Source organism: Hyperoodon ampullatus, assembly GCF_949752795.1.
Source record: "Hyperoodon ampullatus genome assembly, chromosome: 4".
Lineage (NCBI taxonomy): Eukaryota > Metazoa > Chordata > Mammalia > Artiodactyla > Ziphiidae > Hyperoodon > Hyperoodon ampullatus.
The window spans coordinates 24,810,399-24,832,201 of NC_136917.1; the positions used below are offsets into that span (position 1 = coordinate 24,810,399).

The 21,803-nt window shown below is 57.5% G+C and overlaps 2 protein-coding genes across 3 annotated transcripts in view; both read right to left on the bottom strand.

Moving 5' to 3' along the window:
• The window catches only part of SHC2 (SHC adaptor protein 2), a gene marked incomplete at its 5' end in the record, with an annotated part of 30,296 nt that extends 17,952 nt beyond the window's left edge, over window positions 1–12,344 (bottom strand). Inside the window, one exon of the mRNA XM_079703827.1 lies at window positions 11,865–12,344. Within this exon, the coding sequence (XP_079559953.1) occupies window positions 11,865–12,344 (480 nt within the window). The remainder of the gene's footprint in view (window positions 1–11,864) is intronic.
• Window positions 12,345–14,991: 2,647 nt separating this feature from the next.
• CIMAP1D (CIMAP1 family member D) lies at window positions 14,992–21,140 on the bottom strand (the record flags this gene model as incomplete). 2 transcript variants are annotated; one of them, XM_079703530.1, is made up of 4 exons in its annotated part: window positions 14,992–15,476; window positions 16,888–17,001; window positions 19,551–19,658; window positions 21,014–21,140. In XM_079703530.1, 4 exons carry the CDS (start codon window positions 21,138–21,140, stop codon window positions 14,992–14,994), a joined length of 834 nt encoding a protein of 277 aa, XP_079559656.1. The 2 variants fall into 2 exon arrangements, with proteins under 2 accessions (XP_079559656.1, XP_079559655.1); XM_079703529.1 differs by having other exon boundaries at window positions 19,551–19,700.
• Between the last annotated feature and the right edge of the window lie 663 nt (window positions 21,141–21,803).

The window sequence follows — 21,803 nt, forward strand, 5'->3', positions numbered from 1 at the left end:
AAATTGCGGTACTGGGAATGGAAGAGTCTGCAGTTGTAAAAAGAGCAAGGTGGGGCTTCCCTGGTGGCGCAGTGGTTGAGAGTCCGCCTGCCAATGTAGGGGACAGGGGTTCGTGCCCCAGTCCGGGAGGATCCCACGTGCCGCGGAGTTGGATGGGCCTGTGAGCCATGGCCGCTGAGCCTGTGCGTCCGGAGCCTGTGCTCCGCAACGGGAGAGGCCACAACAGTGAGAGGCCCGTGTACCGCAAAAAAAAAAAAAAAAAAGAGCAAGGTGCCGACTAGAAGGCACAGTGCCTTTTGTGTGGACAAGGGGGCCAAGGAGGACACGTGTATACAGTATGTGTGGACAGTGTGTTTGTGTGTGTGCGCACACACATGTGTGGGTGACAAGCTCTAGCAGGACACAGTAGCTGCTTCTACAGATGCTGTTGGCTGACTGTAAAAGTGGCCACCCATTCCTCCCCTCCCCTATCCAGGCCCTGAGTGACCGTGATGCAAGCAGCACATGGACAGGCACGGTCACCCGTCACCGGAGCTTGCTCCCCTGCTGCTCTTGGGACTCGGCGACCCTGCCAGGGTAGCCTGCCTGATGACGAGACACATGGCCCACCCCATCTCCCCAGCTGACATGGAGCCAACCACCATGTGAAGGAGACCATTCAGCCCCAGCCGACCCACAGCACCACAGGAAATAAAAAGTGTTTGTTGTTTTCATGCACTAGGTTGTGCGATGGTTTGTTACACAGCAGAAGTTCCCTAGACAGTGACCAGGAGAAGAGAGGGAGCAAGCCAAGTGAAGATCCGGGCAAAGGGAACAGCAAGTACAGGCCAGAAGCAGGAACAAGCTGGGAGAGACCTAAGACTCACTCCAGTGTGGCTGGAGCAAAGAGAGATGAGAGGATATGGGACCCTGGAGCTGTAATGAGGGGTTGGGTTTCATTGTGAGCAACTTGGGGGGCCGTGGGACAGCTTTAAGCAGGGAGGTGAACTGATGTGTATGGATGGATGATGGATGGATGGATGGATTGATGATGGATGATGGATGATGGATGATGAATGATGGATAGATGATGGATGGATGGATGGATTGATGATGGATGATGGATGATGGATGATGAATGATGGATGGATGATGGATGGATGGATGGATTGATGATGGATGGAGGATGATGAATGATGGATGGATGATGGACAATGGATGGATGGAGGATGGATGGATGGATGGATGGATTGATGACGGATGATGGATGATGGATGGATGATGGACGATGGATGGGTGGAAGATGGATGAATGACGGATGGAGGATGGGTGAATGATGGATGATGGATGGATGGATGACAGATGATGGAAGGATGATGGATGATGGATGGGTGATGGAGGGACGGATAGACAGGTCCACAGGGACTATGTGCCAGGCATGCGTTAGACATGTAGAACCTCGAAGAGAATTAGCTGTGGTCCCTGCCCCCAAAGTAGACTCTCACACTGAGTGGACAGCGTTGGTGGGTGCTGGCTGCTCCACAGGTACCCTCCCTCTAACAGAGCATGCGTCTGTGTAGGGTGTCAGTACTGCAGGGCCCCAGGGTGTGAGGGGTCTAATTCACCCTAACTAGTGTACAGCTCATTCTGGTTGTGTGACTGAAATTCTCCCAGTGCCCCCAGCCCCTCCCTGGGTGAAGTGGGTGCACAGCTCAACTGCACGGGAGAGGAGATGCAACACAGGTCCCCTTCCCGGAAGGTGGAGAACACACTACGAAGGCAGGGAAGGTAAGCAGGTGGCTGAAGCGAGTGCCAGGCAACGATGACGCTGATAAGCCACTTGTCGCATGTCGGGCCCTGTTCCAAGTGTGCTGCGCACATGACCTGTCAACCCGCTCCACCCAAAGCCCGCACTACGGCGACAGCATGACCCCTAGGGAAACAGCCCTGAGGGCTCTGTAACCTGTTAGCAGTCACAGGTCGTAGGCGGCAGAAATAGGATCTGAACCCACAGCCTGGTCTCTGGAGTGTCCCCCGGCCCCGCGGGAAGTGGTGAGGACTGCAGCAAACTACACACTCAGGGGCCAGAGGGGCCCAGTGTTGCCAGACCACCTGAAATCCAGGGTTTTTGCCTGAAACACCCCAATTTGTAAACAATGACAAGGAATTTTTATTTTTAAATAGAAGACAGAAAAAAAAAAAAAGGCAGAGGTCAAACTCAGCCTTGGGCCTGCCAGGGAGCACGACCTCTGACCTAGGATCCCAAAGTCTCCGAAGGCAAGCCGTGGTGTGTGGGTGACAGCCCCAGGAGGGTCTGTCCACATGTCCAGCTTCACAGCCTGTGAGAGGGACCTTAGTGGAAGGGAACCTCTGCAGATACAACCAGGTTGAGGATGTCAAGGTCAGATGGTCCTGGATTTAGGATCGGCCCCCAATCCAATGCCACACGTCCTCACAGGAGAAAGGCAGAGTGGGGCTGAGAGACAGACATGCAGGGAGAAGGCACGTGGAGCTGGAGGCAGGGCTGCGGCCCCAGAAGCTTGGAGACAGACACTCCTTCAGAGCCTCAGAAGGAACCAGCCTGCCAACACCTTGATTTTGGACTTCTGGCCTCCAGAACTGGGAGAGAATACATTTCTGTAGTTTTAACTGCCCAGTTTGTGATCATTTGTTACAGCTGCCCCCGGGAGACCGACAGAGAAGGCCGGGAGGGGACCCCAAATGGTGGATTTGCAACCCACCTTCCCCTTTGCCAACGCAGAAACAGAGGCAACCCAGAGCCCGCCCTAGGACGTAAGGGGAAAACTGAGTTACAAGTGGGAAAACTGAGGCCCAGAGCAGGAAAGGGACCCAGCCAAGTTCACACAGCACACCAGGGCAGACACAGGACGAGCACCCAGCTCACCACGCTCCCCGCAGGACGCTCCACCTCTCATGGTGACATAGGTCCTGTACCATTACTACTTAGTGTTTTCATTTTACATAAACTCCACTGGGGCTTCCCTGGTGGCGCAGCGGTTGAGAGTCCGCCTGCTGATGCAGGTGATGCAGGTTCGTGCCCCGGTCTGGGAGGATCCCGCATGCTGCGGAGCGGCTGGGCCCGTGAGCCATGGCCGCTGAGCCTGCGCGTCCGGAGCCTGTGCTCCGCAACGGGAGAGGCCACAGCAGTGAGAGGCCCACGTACCGCAAAAAATAAAAATAAATAAAAATAAACTCCATTTATAAACATAACTGAGTTTATTTCTGAAGGCAACTGTAGGAAACAACCCCAAAGTCCATAAACTGCTGAATGGATAAACAAAATGTCATCCGTCCACACACTGGAACATTACTTGGCCATGAAAAGGAGAGAAGCCCCACCACTTGCTACCACGTGGATGGACCCTGAGAACACGACGCTCAGTGAGAGAAGCCAGACACAGAAGGACACACGGTGTGTGATTCCATTGATGGGAAATGTCCAGGACAGGCCAATCCACAGACACAGGGAGTGGGTTCCTGGTTGTCAGGGGATGGGGGGTGTGTGCAGAGTGACTTCATGGGGATGGGGCTTCCTCTGGGGTCATGAGAATGTTCTGGAACTAGATCATAATGAGTGTTTCACAAATTTGCAAGTGCACTAAGAACCACTAAATTGTACAGCTTAAATGAGTAAGTTTTATGACACTGAATAACATCTCAGTTTTTAAAAAATGTGCATGGGGAAACAAAACCAAAAAGGAGAAAGCAAAAAACAGAAAAAGAAAAGAAAATGTGCATGAGTGGGAATTCCCTGGCGTTCCAGTGGTTAGGACTCCGAGCTCGCACAGCCGAGGGCCCGGGTTCAACCCCAGGTCTGGGAACTAAAATCCCACAAGCCGCATGGTGCGACCAAAAAGAAAAAAGAAAGAAAGAAAAAATGTGCATGAAGAAAAGAGGAAACTGCATATTGCTACCATAAAACTTGGGTTTGATGCCTAGCAGTGTTTCCTAATAACCATTAAAATAAACACATAGGGCTTCCTTGGTGGCGCAGTGGTTGAGAGTCCACCTGCCGATGCAGGGGACACGGGTTCGTGCCCCGGTCCGGGAAGATCCCACATGCCGCGGAGTGGCTGGGCGCGTGAGCCGTGGCCGCTGAGCCTGTGAGTCTGGAGCCTGTGCTCTGCAGCGGGAGAGGCCGAAACAGTGAGAGGCCCGCGTACCGCAAAAAAAAAAAAAAAAAAAAACCCACGTAATTATCAAAATGAAAAGTGTCCATCCAGGCAGAACTGTCCATTTTTGCTAAGACGAGTTCGTGAACGTTTATTGGGCACCAGGCTGCTTGCAGAGGGTCAGAGTCCCCCTCCACAGATGAAGCTGAGGAATAGACACACAGGGCTCTGGGCGGAGGGGCCCGGATGGTGGGGACTTGGGGGGGCCAGCGAGGGGGCCCCTGGCAGCAGCAGACTGCCTTGCACGCTTGAACACACCTATGTTACCCTTCCCTTTTAAAGGTCTGACCAAAAAATAGTACATCCCCACAGATATGTGTTGATTATAACGGAAACAAATGGGGCCTTTACCAGGGAGAAACGTCACCTTAACTGAGTGCGTTAGTCTCCTGGGGGGCGGCCTCGAACAACAGAGACTCTGTGTCTCCCAGTCCGGGGGTCTGATGCCCAGCGTCCAGGTGAAGCAGGGCCACGCCCCAGCTGGAGGCCCAAGGGAGGCCCTTCCTGCCTCTTCCAGCTACTGGCGGTGGCCAGCAGGCCTGGGCTTGTGGACACATCCCTCCGGCCCCTTCCTCTGTGGCCTCTCCCTGTGTGCCTGTGTCCAGATTTCCCTCTTTTGAGAAGGACATCAGTCACACTAGATCTAGGGCCCATCCTGGTCTAGGAGGACCTCACCTTAACCTGATTGCACCAGCAAAGACCCTATTTCCAAATGAAGTCACATTCTGAGGCCCGGCGGACATGAACCTGGGGGGACGCCACTCTGCCCCGTATACCAAGCGATCAAAGTTTCCAGCAGCTGTGTCGGGATGCACGGGAACCCCTGCCTCCTGACCAGACGCACAGAGGGTGGCAGAGCTGGCCTCCATGCTCCCTGCCAAAAACGCACAAGGTGAGCCCGCCACGAGCATCATGAGACCAGCTGAGGGGCGACACAAACTCAGGGGCAGCCTGCAAAATCATGGGGTGCACTCCTCCAAAATCTGGGGAGCCCTGCACTGACGCTGGTCCTGGGTCCCCAAGGACTTCAGAGCATCCTCCTGGGCGTCCGCGTTTGTGAAAAGCCCTTAACCTTCACCATGACTCCAACCTAACACCATTTTACACAGAACTCGAAGCATCTAGGACATTTTTTGTTTGTTTTCTTTTCTACTGTGGCAAAATACATGTAACATTAAATTTAACATTTTAACCATTTGTAAGTGCACAGCTCCGTGGCACTAAGCACCTTCACATGGTCGTGCAACCATCCCCACCATCATCTCTAGAACTTTCCCATCTCCCCAAACTGAAGCTCTGTCCCCATGAAACGCCGACTCCCCACCCCTCCCCCAGCCCCTGGCCCCACCATCTACTTCCTGTCTCTGTGGATATGACTCCCCCAAAGACCCCCCGTGCGTGGAATCACACAGTATCTGTCCTGTGTCTGGCTTCTCTCACTGAGCGTCACGCCCTCAAGTTTCATCCATGGTGTAGCAGGTGTCAGAACCTCCTTCCTTTTTAAGGCCGAGTGATATTCCACTGTGTGGCTGGATCACGTTTTATTCATTCACCCATCAATGGACAGTTGGGTGTTTCTGTCTTTTGGCTGTTGTGAATAGTGTTGCTATGAACATGGGTGTGCAAATATCTGAGTTCCTGCTCAATTCCCATAAGAGAAAAGTACTTATCTCCTCCCTAGATGCACACACACACACACACACTCAACCTCACCCATTTAGCCAGTCATATACTTATAATCCTCCTGCTCTTTCGGATTTATACCAAGAAGTAGAATTTCTGGATCACATAATAATTCTATGCTTAACTTTCTGGTATGGTTTTAATACGCATTGAATTTAATGAAACTATCTTGTATATTGACAGAAGGCTTCATTTTGTGTCGTTCAGGCTTTACCAAGGGTTGTCCGCTATTTTGAAAATCACATGGCCTGCAGCAACTCTAATGGTGGTACTGGAGCTGCCAGAGTAACCCTAGAGCTGTTTGTAGCTGTCGTGTGAACGGTGGCTTTTGTCTCTGTTGCTGTGCGCCTAGAGAAGCTTACACGTTTACACACTGAAACATATTCTATGTTATTGTGAATTGCTGCCTCTGTGTTTCTCCTTTTTATTGCTGTTTTATTACCTCGTATTGATTTGGGGGGAAAATAAATGTGCAGGTAGGTGTTATATATATGATGTTCATTTCAGGGTGGAGGTTACAAAACACTAGTTATAAATGAGCAGTGGTTAATTCAACAGTGTTGCAAGCAGTTGGCTTAAGCTGGTGGTTCTCAAACATGAGTGGGTGTTGGAATCAGCCAGCAGGCTTGTAAAACATTGTTCACCAGGCCCACCCCAGAGTTTCTGACTCAGCAGGTCTGGGGTGGAGCCCAAGAATGTGCATTTATAACAAGTTCCCTGATGTCTGGGCACCACACTCTGCTCAGCATCGGTTCAAGTCAATTTGGTGGCCCACCTCCCCTGCCATGAATGGAGCCTGACATCTCCGGCCAGTGAGGTATGGGGAGAAGAATGAAAGGGATGGCCTTTTCTTCCAGTGGACATGGTTGGATCTGCATGCGATACCTGGTGCTGTGGCCGCTCTTTTGTGACCATGAGGACAGCTAAGCCAGCATGCTGAAGACAGCAGTGGAAAAGATGGAAAGACCTGGGGCTTCAGGGATACGGTCAAGTCATTGAATTAATCCACCCTGGAGCCATCCTACCCCTTGCCTTCAAGGAATCAGCTGCATTTGCAGCTAAAAACACCTGAGCCCAGCTAACCTCCCAAGGTTCCCCACGCACCACCACCTACGAGACCAGCCTTCAGGAAAGACTGGGCGATGGAGACAGCCAGGCCTGGGCCCCTGGGGCAGCTCTCAGTCTCTCTGTGCCCCATTCAAAGGCTTCCTCATGAGAAACTCGAGAGAGCGGACAGTGAGGGCACCTCGAAAAGCAGAAAGGGCTTGTTAGTAGAATTTTCGTAAAAGTGTAATAGGGAAGAAACCTTGTATTCTATTACAAACTAATCACTAGGGGGATGTTGCCTAAAAGCTTAAATTAAACACAATGGCCCATCTCTGAGAATCCTGCCTCCTGCAGGAGGAAGAAATTAACACCTGCCCTCCGGAGGCTGACGGGAACCAGGAAGTGCTTGGCTTTAGTACGGCCCCTTTCACTATGAAAGAATCCTGCACGCTCTCTCAGGGAAGATGGCTCTTTGGGACGCAAATCCACTGTCTTCTCCAGATCAAGTTGCTATTCCTTGCCCCAACGACTCGGCTCTCGATTTATTGGTCTGTCCTGCATAGACCAGTACAAGCTTGGATTCGGTAACAAAAGGAGAAGTGCCCAGCGTGGAAACAGCCCCGATGGAAGGAAATGGGATGGATCCACAGACGGGGCAAGTATCCATCCAGACCAGAGCCGTCCAACAGGGGGGCGGAGTGCCAGGCGACCACTTGAACTTAGCTTAAAGTGAAGCAAAATTAAAGTTGAGTTCTTCAGCTGCCCCAGCCCCATTGGAGTGCTCGTGGCCACACGTGGCTACCAATGGGACAGCACGGATCTGGAACATTCCACGTCCGCCTCTGGGCGGCACTGGTCTAGGCTAATCCCACGAGCAGTTTAGGGAACGTCACAGGACACTGTCTGGGGCTTTCCGGAAAAGGCATCCTTATTCACAGAAGGACCTGGCAGGAAGAGGGCTCTTTTCTGGAAAGTGAACTCTCTTTTCTGAGAGTTCCACAGAGGAACCGATCTGAGAAAGGAAAGGCACGGCAAGGGTGCTGCATGCGTTTCTGGGAATGGCTGTGACAAAGCCCCACAAGCTGGGCGGCTCAAAACAGCAGAATTTTCTTGTCTCTCAGTCCTGGAGGCCAGACACCTCTCACCCAGGTGTCGCAGGGCCGGGTCTTCCTGGAGGCTACAGGGGAGGCTCCTTCCCGCACCTTCCAGCCTCCGCTGTAGCTGCCCTCCTGCCTCCCTGGCCTCGAGCTGCGTGGCCAGCGTCTGCACGCGTGTCTTCACATGGCTTTCTCTCAAGGCCACCAGTCACTAGGTCCAGGGCCACCCTAATGCAGAAGGACTTCTTCTTACCTAATGACATCTGCAAAGACCCTATTTCCAAATCAGGTTGGGGACACTATTCACCCCAACACAGATGAAAAGAATGTGAATCCATGACAAGGTCACCAAGCTGTGAAGTTAACCAACCCCAGAGCGGCCACCTGCCCAGGGCTGCTTCTCACGTGAGATGATCAATGTCCTCGTGGGTCTAAACTGCTCCGAGTCAGGACTGCAGCGATGCCGCTAAGGGCACCACAGCTGCTACCACCCTCGCCGGGCTCCTTGACGTGGCTGTGCCTCCGTTTCCTCCCCTAGAAACTGGGTAGGAAATCTCAGGGTTGGAGGCTCCACACTAGTGTCTAGAAACCCAGGTGCCCTGATTGCATCACTGCTCGCTGCGTCTCCCTTTTCTTGTCTCAAAACAGGGACCATTACAGGGTTTTGTGAGGGTTCTGTGACATTAGGTAGGTGAGTGAGCTGCTGTATTAGTTTCCTCTTGCTGCTGTAACGAATTACCACAAATTTAACATAAGTGTATTCCCTTACAGTTCTAGAGGTCAGGAGTCCACAGGAGTCTCACGGGGCTAAATCCAGGCGTGGGCAGGGCCAGTCCTTCCGGAGCCTCCAGGGCAGCATTGGTTCCCGCCTTTTCCAGCTTCTAGAGGCGCAGCATCCCTGGCTCTCGGCCCCTGCTGCATCCTCACAGCCAGCAGCGCAGCATCTCCCATCTCTCTCTGCCTCTGACCCTCCCACCTCTCTCTTATAAGGACGCTGGGATGACGCTGGGCCCCCCGGGGAATCGAGGGTCCTCCCCATCTCGGGGTTCTTAACTTAATCCCTCCTGCAAAGTCCTCTCTGCCTTGTGAGGTGACACATCCTCGGGGCCCGGGACCAGGACGGGGACGTGTTTGGGGCCGTTAGTCTGCCAACCACCCTGGTAGTTGCCAGGTGGCAGCAAGTTCAGGCTCTGAGAGGAGCCTCAGCTGTGGGTCTGGTCCTGGATTCTCACCATGTAACCGCCCTGCCTCTCCGTGCCTCAGTTTCCCCACCTTACGTAAGTGGGGACACACATCCCCTCTTGAGGATCCAGGGTCAGACCTGCCTGTCCCTGCGTAATTTGGTATACGGCTGCTCCTGCCTTGACTTCACGCTTCTCTGTGAACCGGGAGGGGGCTCTGTGGCTCCCAGGACACCTGGTGGATGTGGGTGCAGGGAGACAAGCGGCTCCCAGGGGAAGAGCAGGGCACTGAGGCTGGTTCAGGCCCCGCGGGGCCGCGCCTCCCAGGCAGCCGGAGTCAGGGCACCACACCCATCAGCCAGCGACTCCTGCCGGCTTGTCTCCAACATGGATGCTGTGGCCCCTCTCTCCCCAGCCCCACGCTGCCCTGGTCCATTGCATCTCTGCTGGCCCGACTGCTCCCCAGCCTCCTCTTAGGTCTCTCTGCTGCCCTTCCAGCCCCACCTCCAGCTCACTTCCACAGGAAAGATCCTTTCAGCTCCAACGCTGCCCTGCGACCCTGCCTAGAACCATCCAAAGCCAAGCTTCTCCCCACAGCCCCCAAATCTTATTCCTGCTCTTCTCCCTCTCCATCAGCCCCACCACGTGGGTCTCCGGCGGCTCCCCGAATGTGCCCGCTGAGCCCCTGCCTCGGACTCTCTCTCCCCAGTCGTTTCACGTCTGGGGCCGCAGTGGCTTCAGGTCTCAGCTTAAATGTCATCTCCTGAGAGGCGCCTCGCCCACCAGCCCGGCTAAAAGCAGCCACCAGTCTCTTGCTCTGACATCACTTGATTGTAATTTCTGCACAGCATCTACCAGTGTCTGCCATTTCCCTGTTTGTCTCTTATTTATTTACTGTCAGCCTCTCCCTCTAGAAATCTGAGCCCCATAAGAGCAGGGATCAGACCTTTCCCATTTCCTACCATACCATCAGCACCTGGCAGGGCGAGGCATGCATTAAATATTTGCTGCATCGATGAAAACGTCAAGATCATTGGAATAATCCAACAGCCTGCACTTCAACGACACGAGTATCTGAATTCTGAACACTCCTAATCCCCGTGGCCATGGCCGGTGGGCAGACACAGCTCGCCCCTGAGGGGATGTGGTTTGAAGCCCAAGGCATCACCCACAAAACATCTCACTACAAAATCAGTCTTGAATCCAGTGAAGCTGAGATTCAGCAAAAGAAGGGGCCACAGCCAAGTTAGAAGACGCCAGGAGAGAACAGACAGACCCAGAGTTTGGGGCAGCCTGAGGCCCGGCGTGTCTAAAAGGCTTCCGGGATGCAGTGGACCCTGCCTGGACCACACATGGACGAAAGTCAAGGCCACTGGGGGCCGCCACAACAAAGCACCACAAACTGGGGGCTTAAAACAACAGAAATCTAACCCTGACCCTACAGTTCTGGAGGCTGGAAGTTGGGAATCAAGGTGTGACAGGGCCCTGCTCCCTGGGGGTGAGGGGCTCGGGGGAGGGCCCTTCCCGCCTCTTCCAGCGTCTGGTGGTGGTGAGCGGCCACCCTCAGTGTCCCTTGGCTTGTGGACGCATCGCTCCATTTCTCCCCTATTGTCACGTGGGCCCTCCCGGTGCGTTTGTGTCCAAATCTCCCTCTTCTTACCCAGTAGGGCCACCCTAATCCAGTGTGATCTCATCTTAACTTGATTAGGTCGACAAAGACTCTATTTCCAAATAAAAACCATATTCACAGGTTCCAAAGGTCATGAATCTGGGGGGATACTATTCAACGCAGTACGGGGGTGGGGGGCAGGGTGGGGGAGAGGTTGTAAAAGAACCAAAGACAAAACAACCAACTGCAAAGACACAGACCTCCAGGATCCTGGCCCCAAAAACCAGACTGAGGCGCTGTGAATACTGCCGGACCCTGGATGTGACAATGAACTGTGTACGGGCAGGGGCCCGGTGGGCCGCGGGACCGCACGGAAGCATTTTACGGAGCGTCTTCCCCCCGGGCCGCTTGCCTCCTGATGGTTCATCAAAAACTACACACACGGGCAGACAGGCTGAGCGGGGAGCGTGCAACGTTCACAGGCGTGGGTGCAAGTACGGGCCGGTCATCGGCCCACGTTTCTGTACGTCCAAAATGTTCATAATAAAACCAGGACAAATGAAGACCTGTTCCCTTACAGCACCTTCCAAGTTCCCGGAGTCTCACATCTCGAATCCTGGGGCCTAGAGGGGCCCGGCCCTTCTGCGCCCCACCTCAGGCCAAGGTCTCCGGTTCTGTTGTCTGGGAAGGAGGTTTCAGTGGGGGTCTGGGTAGCAGGACGCCCCCCCCCGCCCGCGTCTCCTCCCCCCACCCCGCCGCCAGACTCTGGCCGACGGAACGGGGGCTCCGCTTAACCCGCGCATGCGTGCCCCCCTCCCACCAGCCGCCCTCTCCCCGCCCCTCCCCACGTGACGCCGTGGGAACCTGGACCCCAGCGCCTCCCGGGTGGGGGCGGCCCGCTGAGCGCGGGCTGGCGCTGGGGGTCTAGGGTGATGGAGGGAGAAGGAGGGACGGCAAGAGACCTGGCTCTCGGGGTCCAGAGTGTCCCAGAGAAAGAAGTGGGGGATGGGAGCCCCTGTGCCCAGGCTGGGGCTCCGGGGAATATGGGATCTCAGGGTCGCGCCGGCCCACTCACCCGAACGATGTAGGAGACCCCGGGCCCCAGGACCCTGGCGTCCGGGTGTAGCCAGCCTTGCGCCGGCTTGTGGATGAAGCTGCCTTTACGGATCCACTCGTCGGCGGCGGAGTCCGGGGGTCCGGTCGCCCCCCGCGACCCCCGCGACCCCCGCGCCCCGGCGGCCCGGCAGCGGCTGAGCGCAGGCAGGGGGCAGGGCGCGGTGCAGCGCGGCTCGCAGGTGCCCAGGACCGCCGCCGCCAGCGCCGGAACGCCGGCCGAGCCGGCCGGCTCGGGCTCGGGCTCGGGCTCGGCCCCCCCCGCCGCCCCCGCGCCCCCCGCCGCCCGCGCCGCCGCCGGGCCGCGGCCCAGGAAGCCGGCTGGGGCCGCGAACTTCCACTGCGGCATGCGCGGCAGCAGCGCGCAGAAGGTGGTGGGCGCCTCAGGCTCCGGGGGTGCGGGGGGCGCGGGGGCCGCGCGCCCGCCCGGACCCTGCGTCATGACCGCGGCCGCCCGACCGAGCCCGACCGGGCGCTGAGCCTGGCGCGGAGGAGGCCCTCCCGCTGCCTCCCGCTCGCTCCCCGCCCCCGGCCCGGTGATGTCATCCGTCCGGCCCAGCGCGCAGCCGCGGGGGGCTGCGCCCCTGGGACCCCCGGCCCTCGGCGCCCCGGCGCCCGGCGGGGAGGCTGGGGAAACTGAGGCCCTCCGAGGGCACGAGCGCTGACTTGGGTCCGACAGCCAGGGAGGGAGCGAAGTTTCGAACCCAGGGCCGGGGCAGCGACCCCTCACTTCGCCCGAGTTCCTAGAAGCACAGAGGCGGGAGAGACTTATAAATCATCTCCTTTCTTCCCTTTTCGCCGTGGGGAAACTGAGGTCTGGAGTAGGGCGGAGGCGCGGTCAAGGAAGGAGAGCGCCCCAGCCCCTAAGCTTAGCCCCTCCGTTCCCACTGTTCCTGCCGGAAGTACTTGAAAATCAGGCCCTGCTTTATTTCCTGACAAGGGGACCTGAGGCTCCGAGAGGGGAAGGGGTGTGCGCCCGAGGACACGCAGCGCAGACTCGGGCCCTACGCTGCCTTGCCCTGGGCCTCACTTTCCCCGGCTGTAAGCCAGGGGCGCGGGCCGGAGGGTCACGGGCTCCTCCTCCATTTCTGGGGGGGCCCAGTCCGGCATCAACTCAACTGAACTCCAGGGCCTGAGCCTCCCAGGCCTGCCGGCTTGTCCGTCCGCCAAAGCCTCAAGGGCTGCCGCCTCTGCACCGGGGAGCGGACGGTCTCGGTCACCCCAGGACCCAGCCTCCCTGCCCGGGGCTGGCCGATCCCCTCCCCTCCCCCTCCAACCCCGCCCCAGGCAGGGCCGGCTGCCGGGAAACAAAGGGAGGGGCCGGGGCCGGGGCAGGTGGGGATGGAAGGGAAGGAGGGGCGAGGCCGCTAGGGGCCGGATCGATAAATCAGAGCGGTGAGATCACCGAGCGGCCGCCTCCCGCGGGCCGGGGAGGAGGCGGCGATGGGGGCTGGCGGGAGGGGCACGCGCGGCCGTGATTGGCCGACGGGCTGGGCCGGGGGCTGTGATGCCCGAGGCCCGAGCCTCTCGCCTAGGGAGCCATTGTGCGCCTGTGGTCCGCGAAGAGCCGGCGAGGAGAGCGTGGCCTTGGGTCGGTGTGGGGGGGTAACGTCTGGCGGGGTCTGGAGCCCCCCACCTGGTCTCTGTGCGCTCTGTGTCTGTTGTGGACTACAAACTTGTGGGCTGTGTGAGGGTTGGGTTGTGTGTATCTTGTGTGCGGATGTGACCGTGTGTGTGTCCAGGTGTGGGGGGCGGGGAGAGAGAGAGGGAGGAGGGAATCTGGGTTCCCTCCCAGGTGTGTGTGTAGGGGGTCCTGGTATGTGTCCACCTAGTTGGGTGAAGGGTGTGTGTTCAAGTTTGGCATCCCAGGCTGGTGGGAGAGGGACAGAACAGGAGAGAGCTGACCCCCACCCCAGGAGCCCTCTGGGTCCTAACTACTGTGCCCACCCCACACCCCACCTCCACCCCCGCTCCGTGTCTTCTCCTCCAGGGAGTCGAGGTGCAGTCTGTCCCTCCCAAGCTCCTGGGTTAAAGTCTTTCTGGGCTGGGGTTTATAACGTGTCATCCCATGGAGGGCTCGGTTATAGGACTCCATCCACGTGTTACCTTCCCGTCCCTGGGAAAGAGCGGCAGGAACAGGGCCCAAAGGGCAGGATTTGCATCCTGGCATCAGAAGGACACACACTCTCAGTGCCCTCAGACAAGTGTCCAATCTCCCTGAAGCCCAGTTTCCCCTTGGTAAACATGACCTGCCTCCTGAGTGAGATGATCTTATCAATATCTAGAACACGGTAGGAACCTACTGATGGCAAATGTTAGACTCCATCAAACTCCTATGCATCCTTCAAAGCCCAGCTTCAGTGTCCCTTCTTCCAAGAAGCCTACCTGGCTAGCTACCCCCACTCAAAGCCCTGGCCCCACCTCTCGCTTCCTCTACCCCTGGATCCCATCTCTGGTCCCATCCAGACCCCCAGGGGCTGCAGAGTTGGGGGTCTGGATCTTGAGAGCAGTGTTTGGGTTTCCTTCCTGTGACATGAACAGACAACGCGTGTGTGATGCGGACAGCTCCTGGTGCCGCGGGGATTTATTGGCAAGCAGCTAGAGGGTGCGGAGGGGCAGCAGGGCTGTTTCCAGCCTGATTCGGGGCCGGATTCAGTGCTTCCATGAGTAGCAGGAATGAGTCCAAGTTTGGCAGAAACCCAAGCTGTGCTGGGGACCCAGACCCTAGTGGGCAGACGCTGAGTTCTAGGACACAGGAAGCCGTGCCTCCAGCCAGCAGCTCGAGAGGACCAGAGTGTCCCTTTTTCCACCTGGCCTGGCCTGACCTGGCCTGGTGTGACCCGGAGAGAAGAAACTGGGACGCTGGAAGGAGGCTCTCCCTGTCGGGACCACGGGGTCACAGCCCCCCCGGGACTGGAGAAAGCAGGTGCCCTAGAAGGACCTCAGACGGTTCAGAGAACAGGAAGAAAGGAGGCACCTTCTCCCCACCCTGGCTTCTCCTAGGCACGCCCACCACCTGCCCACACCCCACTTCACAGCATGGGAAACTGAGGCTCAGCCCAGGCCAGGGGTCCTGTCCCCCGAGGGCATCAGGGTGCAGTGTCCGCGGCCATGGTGGCGGCCCGTTTGGAGTGGCGGATGCCCATGGTGAATGCCGGGGCCCTGGCCTTGGTCATGGTGACCTGCTCGGGGCTGTGGGTGCCAGGGCCAGGCGTCTCATCCGGGGGGCGTGGGGCTCGGGGCCGCCCCAGCATGGTGAAGGCCGGCCGGCGCTGACGGTAGGCGTTGGGGTCCGGGCTATCATACTGGCCTGGACCCGGTATCTCAGTGGGGTCCTGCGGGGGTCGGGCGGGGGGCGTGCGGCCTGCTGCCGTGTAGCTTGGGCTGCTGGGCTTGGTGAAGATCTGGGAGCCCCAGAGGGAAGGCAGGGTGTAGGTGTTGGGGGCAGGGGCTGAGGTGTCCAGGGGCCGCGGGCGGAAGCGGGAGCCCAGGGTGAAAGCTGGGGGGGTCCGCTGGCGCATGGGGGCCACCTTCTCTGGGCTGTAGGCCCCAGGGCCGGGCGTCACCTCCAGATCTGTAAGAATGGGGCAGGAGGGTTGGCAATGGACAGGGTCCTCACCTCCTCAAGGACCTGGCATGGCTCCCTATCGCCACATGCATCGTGGAGCTCACAGAGCCCAACCTCCATCTGTTCTCTTTCAAGCCTCTGGCCTTTGCCCAAGCTCCACCCTCTGCCAGGAATGCCTCCCATTCCCCATTCCCACCTCCCAGGAGCTGCTTTCCCTCCTTCAAGACAGTGCAAAAGGCCCTTTCCCCCTGCTGCCTTCCCCGCACCCTCCTAAGCAGAGCCCTCACAGCCCTTCCTGAGATCCCCCTGGGTGGGTCTCTCCGCCTCTCCAGACATGGCCACACTGAGGTGAGATGGTCCCCACCTGGATCTAACCACACCAGGCTGGGGTCTCACAAAAAGCAAGGACATGTCAAATATACTTCAACTCTCAGCAGTTGGCTTAGTACATGTTGGAGTGGATGGGTGAGTAGAAGGGTGGGTAGTGAGTGGGTGGATGAGGAGTGAATGAGTAGATGATGGATTCAGGGAGTTGTAGCTGGATTGATAGCTTGTGGATGGATGGGTGGATGGATGAGTGGATCATGGGTGGATGGGTGGGCAGGTGGATGAATGTGGATCACGGATGGATGGATGGATGGGTAGACGGATGAGTGTGGATCATGGATGGGTGGATGGATGAGTGAGTGGATCGTGGATGGATGAGTGGATCATGGGTGGATGGGTGGGCAGGTGGATGAATGTGGATCATGGATGGATGGATGGGTGGATGAGTGTGGATCATGGATGGATGGATGGATGGGTGGATGGATGAGTGTGGATCATGGATGGATGGATGGATGGGTGGGTGGTTGGATGAGTGGATCATGGATGGATGGATGGATGGATGGGTGGATGGATGAGTGGATCGTGGATGGGTGGGTGGGTGGGTGGATTAGATGATGAATAGGTGGATGGGTGGGTAGGTTGGTGAGTAGATAGATGGGCAAATGTATGAATGGATGGATTGATGGATCAGTGAGTGGACAAGTAGCTGTGTGGTAGGTCAAAGATGAAAGGGCGGGTGGATGGGAGATGCGCTGTAGGTGAGAGGGAGCTGTCTGGAGCCCGCGAAGGGGATGGCTGCATTTGCCACAGTCCCCCTATTGTCTCCTGATGCTGAGGATGAGCTCCAGCTGCCCTCGTGGCACCCTTGGCCATATGTGCCCAAGATCACGTCACCCTGGGCCACTTCACCCATTCAGGTTCTCTCAGGGCCCCTGGCCCCTCTTTCTGAGTCCACTGGATTTTGTCATTCCAAAGACACTGAAGGTCTAAGAACTCGGGGGTGGGAGGCGAGAAGAGTACGGAGGCACAAGATTCGCTGAGAGCCTGAAGGGGCAGGGTCCTGGTAGGGCAGCACAGGTCAGATACTCACCCCGAGACTTGCCCCGGCCCTGCATGGAGTAGGCAGGGGTGCAGCTGCGGCCAAAGCGGGTGACTTTCGGGTCCAGGAAGTAGACTGGCCCGGGGCTGGTCTCCTGTGGAGATGCTGGGGAGAGGAGCCCAGGGTCCTAAGGGCGCCTCCAATGACCCCACCGCCTACTCGGTGCCCTGCTTAACCCTGAGGCACTCCCACCCCCCGAGGCCCCTGGCCCCATCTTGGAGGGCAGGGACTCAGCCCACTGAGGTATGGTTGCCCTGACCTGGGGGCCCTGGGTCTTGCTGACCGTCTGTGTCCCTGCAATCAAAGCTGTCCCGTTTGCTGTGCCCCACCCCTGACCTGTCCTCTGCCAGGGGCTAGGGGACCAGCTCCTGGACCATTAGAATTCTGTGTAGAGTGAGAGAACCAGGCCCGACTATGGGTCCAAGGAGAGCCCGTCCAGGGCCTGGGCTTGCCTGCAGGTGGCCAGCCTGAGGGAGGGGCTTGTGTCAGGCTCTGAGAGCCAGGTCGTGGGGAAGCTCTTCGCCCAGGTCAGCCTCCTCTTCACACTAGCAGGATGTGAAGATGGACATTGAGATGATCCACAGAAGGGGGTGGTCCAGTGCCTGGCACTTAATAATTGGCACGGGACTTCTGTGGTGGTCCAGTGGCTAAGACTCCACGCTCCCAATGCAGGGGGCCCGGGTTCCATCCCTGGTCAGGGAACTAGAGATCCCGCACGCCACAACTAAAGGATCCTGCATGCCACAACAGAGATCCCAAGTGCTGCAACTAAGACCCAGCACAGCCAAATAAGTAATAAATAAATAGATTTTTTTTAAAAGAAAGTGGAAAACATGCACCGATTTAAAAAAAAAAAAGGGACTTCCCTGGCGGTGCAGTGGTTAAGAATCCACCTGCCAATGCAGGGGACATGGGTTCGATCCCTCGTCCGGGAAGATCCCACATGCCGCAGAGCAACTAAGCCCATGTGCCACAACTACTCAGCCTGCGCTCTAGAGCCCACGAGCCACAACTACTGAGACCTCGTGCCACAACTACTGAAGCCTGCGCACCTAGAGCCCATGCTCTGCAACAAGAGAAGCCACTGCAATGAGAAGCCCACGCACCACAATGAAGAGTAGCCCCTGCTCGCTGCAACCAGAGAAAGCCCGCGCACAGCAATGAACACCCAATGCGTTCAAAAAAAAAAAAAATTGGGACCAGTTACTATGATTGCCATTGTTACCGTCTATAAGCCCACTCCAGGATAAATGCACATGCATCTAAGTACAGTAGGTCTGACAAGGATCAACTGGTTTAAGTACTATGCGTATGTGTGCACACATGACACGGTACACACATGAAGCATGTCAAATGAGCACAAATGAGCACAGTCCAACTCATGGCATTTCCCACCTCGACACCTATGCTGCAAACTCTGCCTGGAGTCCCCTTCTTCTCCAGGGGACTCCACCAAACTCCTACTCATCCTACAAAGCCCAGATCCCATGCCTCCACATCCAAGAAGTCTTCCCTGGGCACTCAGCAAAGTCTACAGTAACCACCACTACCCCCGACTCCCCAGCCTATCTGTCCCTCTGTCCCAGGATGGGTCCTCTGACTGGGATTAGAACTTGGCAACCCAGGTTGCTCTGGGCCATAGGCTCGGTTCTTGATCCTTCTTAGTGACAGATGTGATGCTGATTCCCTCGTTTGCCTTCTGGGGCCACTCGCAGCTTCCTGAGTTTTCTCTCACTTTGGTTTGGGATTGTTGCTGATTCTGAAGGCTGAGAAGAGGCTGCTGGCACCGCACCTCCCAACAAGCCCCTGTCCACAGGAAGCGAAGTCCCCACAGAGCAAGGACCCTTCCAGCCCCCAGCCCAGCCCACTCGGGACCCGGAGCGCTCTAGAAAGTGGGTGAAGGAGCGTGCGGGCAACACCATGAAGGCACAGGCTTGCAGACACACGGCAGTGACGCCATCCACACGATGGGCCGCTGGCTGTAGCTGGGGCCCCGTGTCCGCCCCATCACTGCATCCAATGCTCACTGACACCCTGTCGCACCCCTTCCGGCCCGGAGGAAAGTGGACATCACAGAGGCGGGGTCGCCCACGGACCAGGCCAGCCCCACAGCCTGCTGTCTCGCCAACCTTTCCTGTCCAAACACGAAGGATTCTCCTTCCACCCTCCCCGCGCCCCGTGGGACCTCACGGCCCAGGAGCCCCCATCCCGCTGACTGAGGACCTGGGGCGGCACTGACACCCACAGCCCTTCTTTGTGGAGCTCTGACTGGAGACCAGGCACTGCTGTAGCCACTTTGAAGGCATCCAGTCCTCACTTTATGAACGTCTCCAGACATCCAAGGTGTATTTAATCCTGACCGCAATTCGGTAAGGACTGTACCGTCATTGTTTACAGAGGGGGAAACAGACACAGCTTGCCCAAGTCAAGCAGCAAGGAATTTGCAAATGCCCTGCAAAACCACACACTACTCCCCTTCCATAAGGCAACAAGGGACCAGAGAGGCACAGCAGCTTTCCTGAGGTCACACAGAGGGGGTTACCTTGCACACTGTCCCGGCTTCCTGCCTGACTGAATGAGAGCTTGGATCTAAGGGGGTGACGAAGTACTCTGGGTGAGAGATTGGAGGCCCACCTCTCCCACACCAGCCTTACCCTCGCTGGGCCTCCGGAAGAGCGAGTAGGCGGGACCAGCCACCCTGGTGCAGTCGTGGTTGATGTAGCCGACGGTGGACGGCAGGGCGTACAAGCCTGGCCCGGAGTCTGCGACCAAAGCCTGAGGGTCACGGCCAGGGGCCATGCGCCCTAAGAGATGGGAGAAGACAAGAGACCAGCCCCTGAGGCCCCACCTGGCCTCCCAGCCAGTCTCCACAGCAGGGGTGTGGGAGTAGCAGCTGCCTGGGTGGTAGGGGGAGTGGCAGGGGCTTTGTGAGTCACAGGAGTTACAGGAGGGAGGGGCTGCAGGGCTGGGGCACCCTGGGACTGCTGAGGCCCAGACGCACAGATACACAGTCACAGGCGGGGAAACTGAGGCCCAGACGCAGAGATACACAGTCACATGTGGGAAACTGAGGCCCAGACGCAGAGATACACAGTCACAGGTGGGGAAACTGAGGTCCAGACGCAGAGATACACAGTCACGTGGGAAACTGAGGCCCAGACGCAGAGATACACAGTCACAGGTGGGGAAACTGAGGCCCAGACGCAGAGATACACAGTCACATGTGGGAAACTGAGGCCCAGACGCAGAGATACACAGTCACAGGTGGGGAAACTGAGGCCCAGACGCAGAGATACACAGTCACAGGTGGGAAACTGAGGCCCAGACGCAGAGATACACAGTCACAGGCGGGGAAACTGAGGCCCAGACGCAGAGATACAGTCACAGGTGGGAAACTGAGGCCCAGACGCAGAGATACAGAGTCACAGGTGGGAACCTGAGGCCCAGACGCAAAGATACACAGTCACAGGTGGGAAACTGAGGCCCAGACACAGAAATACACAATCACAGGTGGGGAAACTGAGGCCCAGACGCAGAGATACACCGTCACAGTTGGGAAACTGACCCCTGGACACAGAGATACACTGTCACAGTTGCAACGTTTGGTGGCCTCTGCAAGAATGTTAGTGCTACATAGGCCACCAATCTGACTCCAGCGGCTTTGCTACAGATGGAGAAACTGTGGCAGGGCTGAGGCGGAACCGAGATCCCAGGGTCAGTGTCAGAGTTAGGGAGGCTCAGCTCCCCCACGGACCACTGCACAGGCTCCCAGGTTCTGCTGCTTTCTCTGAGACAGTTATCACCAGTGAATACACTGCAAAGGCTTCTTGCTTGTTTTTCCTCGTGTCCGTCCCCCAACGGGACCTCTGCTGCTCTCCTGACCACTGTACCCTCAGCACCGGGAAAGGTGCCTGGCCTTTAAGACACTCAACTCATGGGCCCACAGGAATGCCACATTCACACCCATACTGCGGGAAGGAAAACTGAGGTTTGGGGAAGCGCAGGGGCCTAGAGACTCCCTCCTCCAGCTAGGCTCCCACACATTCCAGACGCCCCAGCGGGGCAGGGGCATTGGAGCAGGGAGGGTCCCACCACCACGGCCCCCTCGCCTACCTACCGTTCTCCAAGGGGGCTACCCCGCAGGACTTCCTCAGACCAGTCTCCGGGATCTGGCACTCGGTGGTCCGCCGGCCCAGGGCCACCGGGGTCAACCGTGGAGCAGGGTCGCAGGGGAGGGTCCCCATGGTGGGCAGGGGCGGGTCCGGGGCTCCTGGTGTCAGCTCCTTGGCCACACAGCTCTGGGCTACAGGTGCCGACACCTTCCCCGATCCTGGCGGCTTCTGCGGGGTTCGCAGAGCCCCGGGCAACCACACCCTCCAGACGGCACAGACGGCCCCTTGTCTGTCGGCAGGGAGTCTGGGGCCCTGGCCCGAGCAGGCTGGCCAGCGGTCACTGGCCTGGAAGTGGGGCCAGGATCGAGTGTCGGCCAGGCAGCTGGATAGTCCAGGAAAGAATCCGGTGTCAGCAGAGCCAGTCCCCCGGGAGCCAGCTGAGCTGGGCAGCCCAGGCCAGAGCAGGCCCTGGGGAGCCGGAGCTGCAAACAGGACACCCACAGCCTGGTGGCAGGAGGGACAGGTGAGGTCATGGGCGGCCTGGCCCCATTTCTACAGCTAGGGAAACTGAGGCACGGTCCAAGGTCACCACTCTGGGAGCTGCTTCCTCCCCTCCTTCCTTCACCCAGGAAGGACTTATTGGGCACCTACTGTGTACTAGTTTCTGTTTGGTGCGACATGATGGAAACAGGCAGACGAGGCGTTGATGTTTTCGCGAGGGGAGAGAGGAAATAAGCAATAAATGTATAAATGAGCACACCATATGTTAGAAGGTTAAATGTCCTGCAAACATAC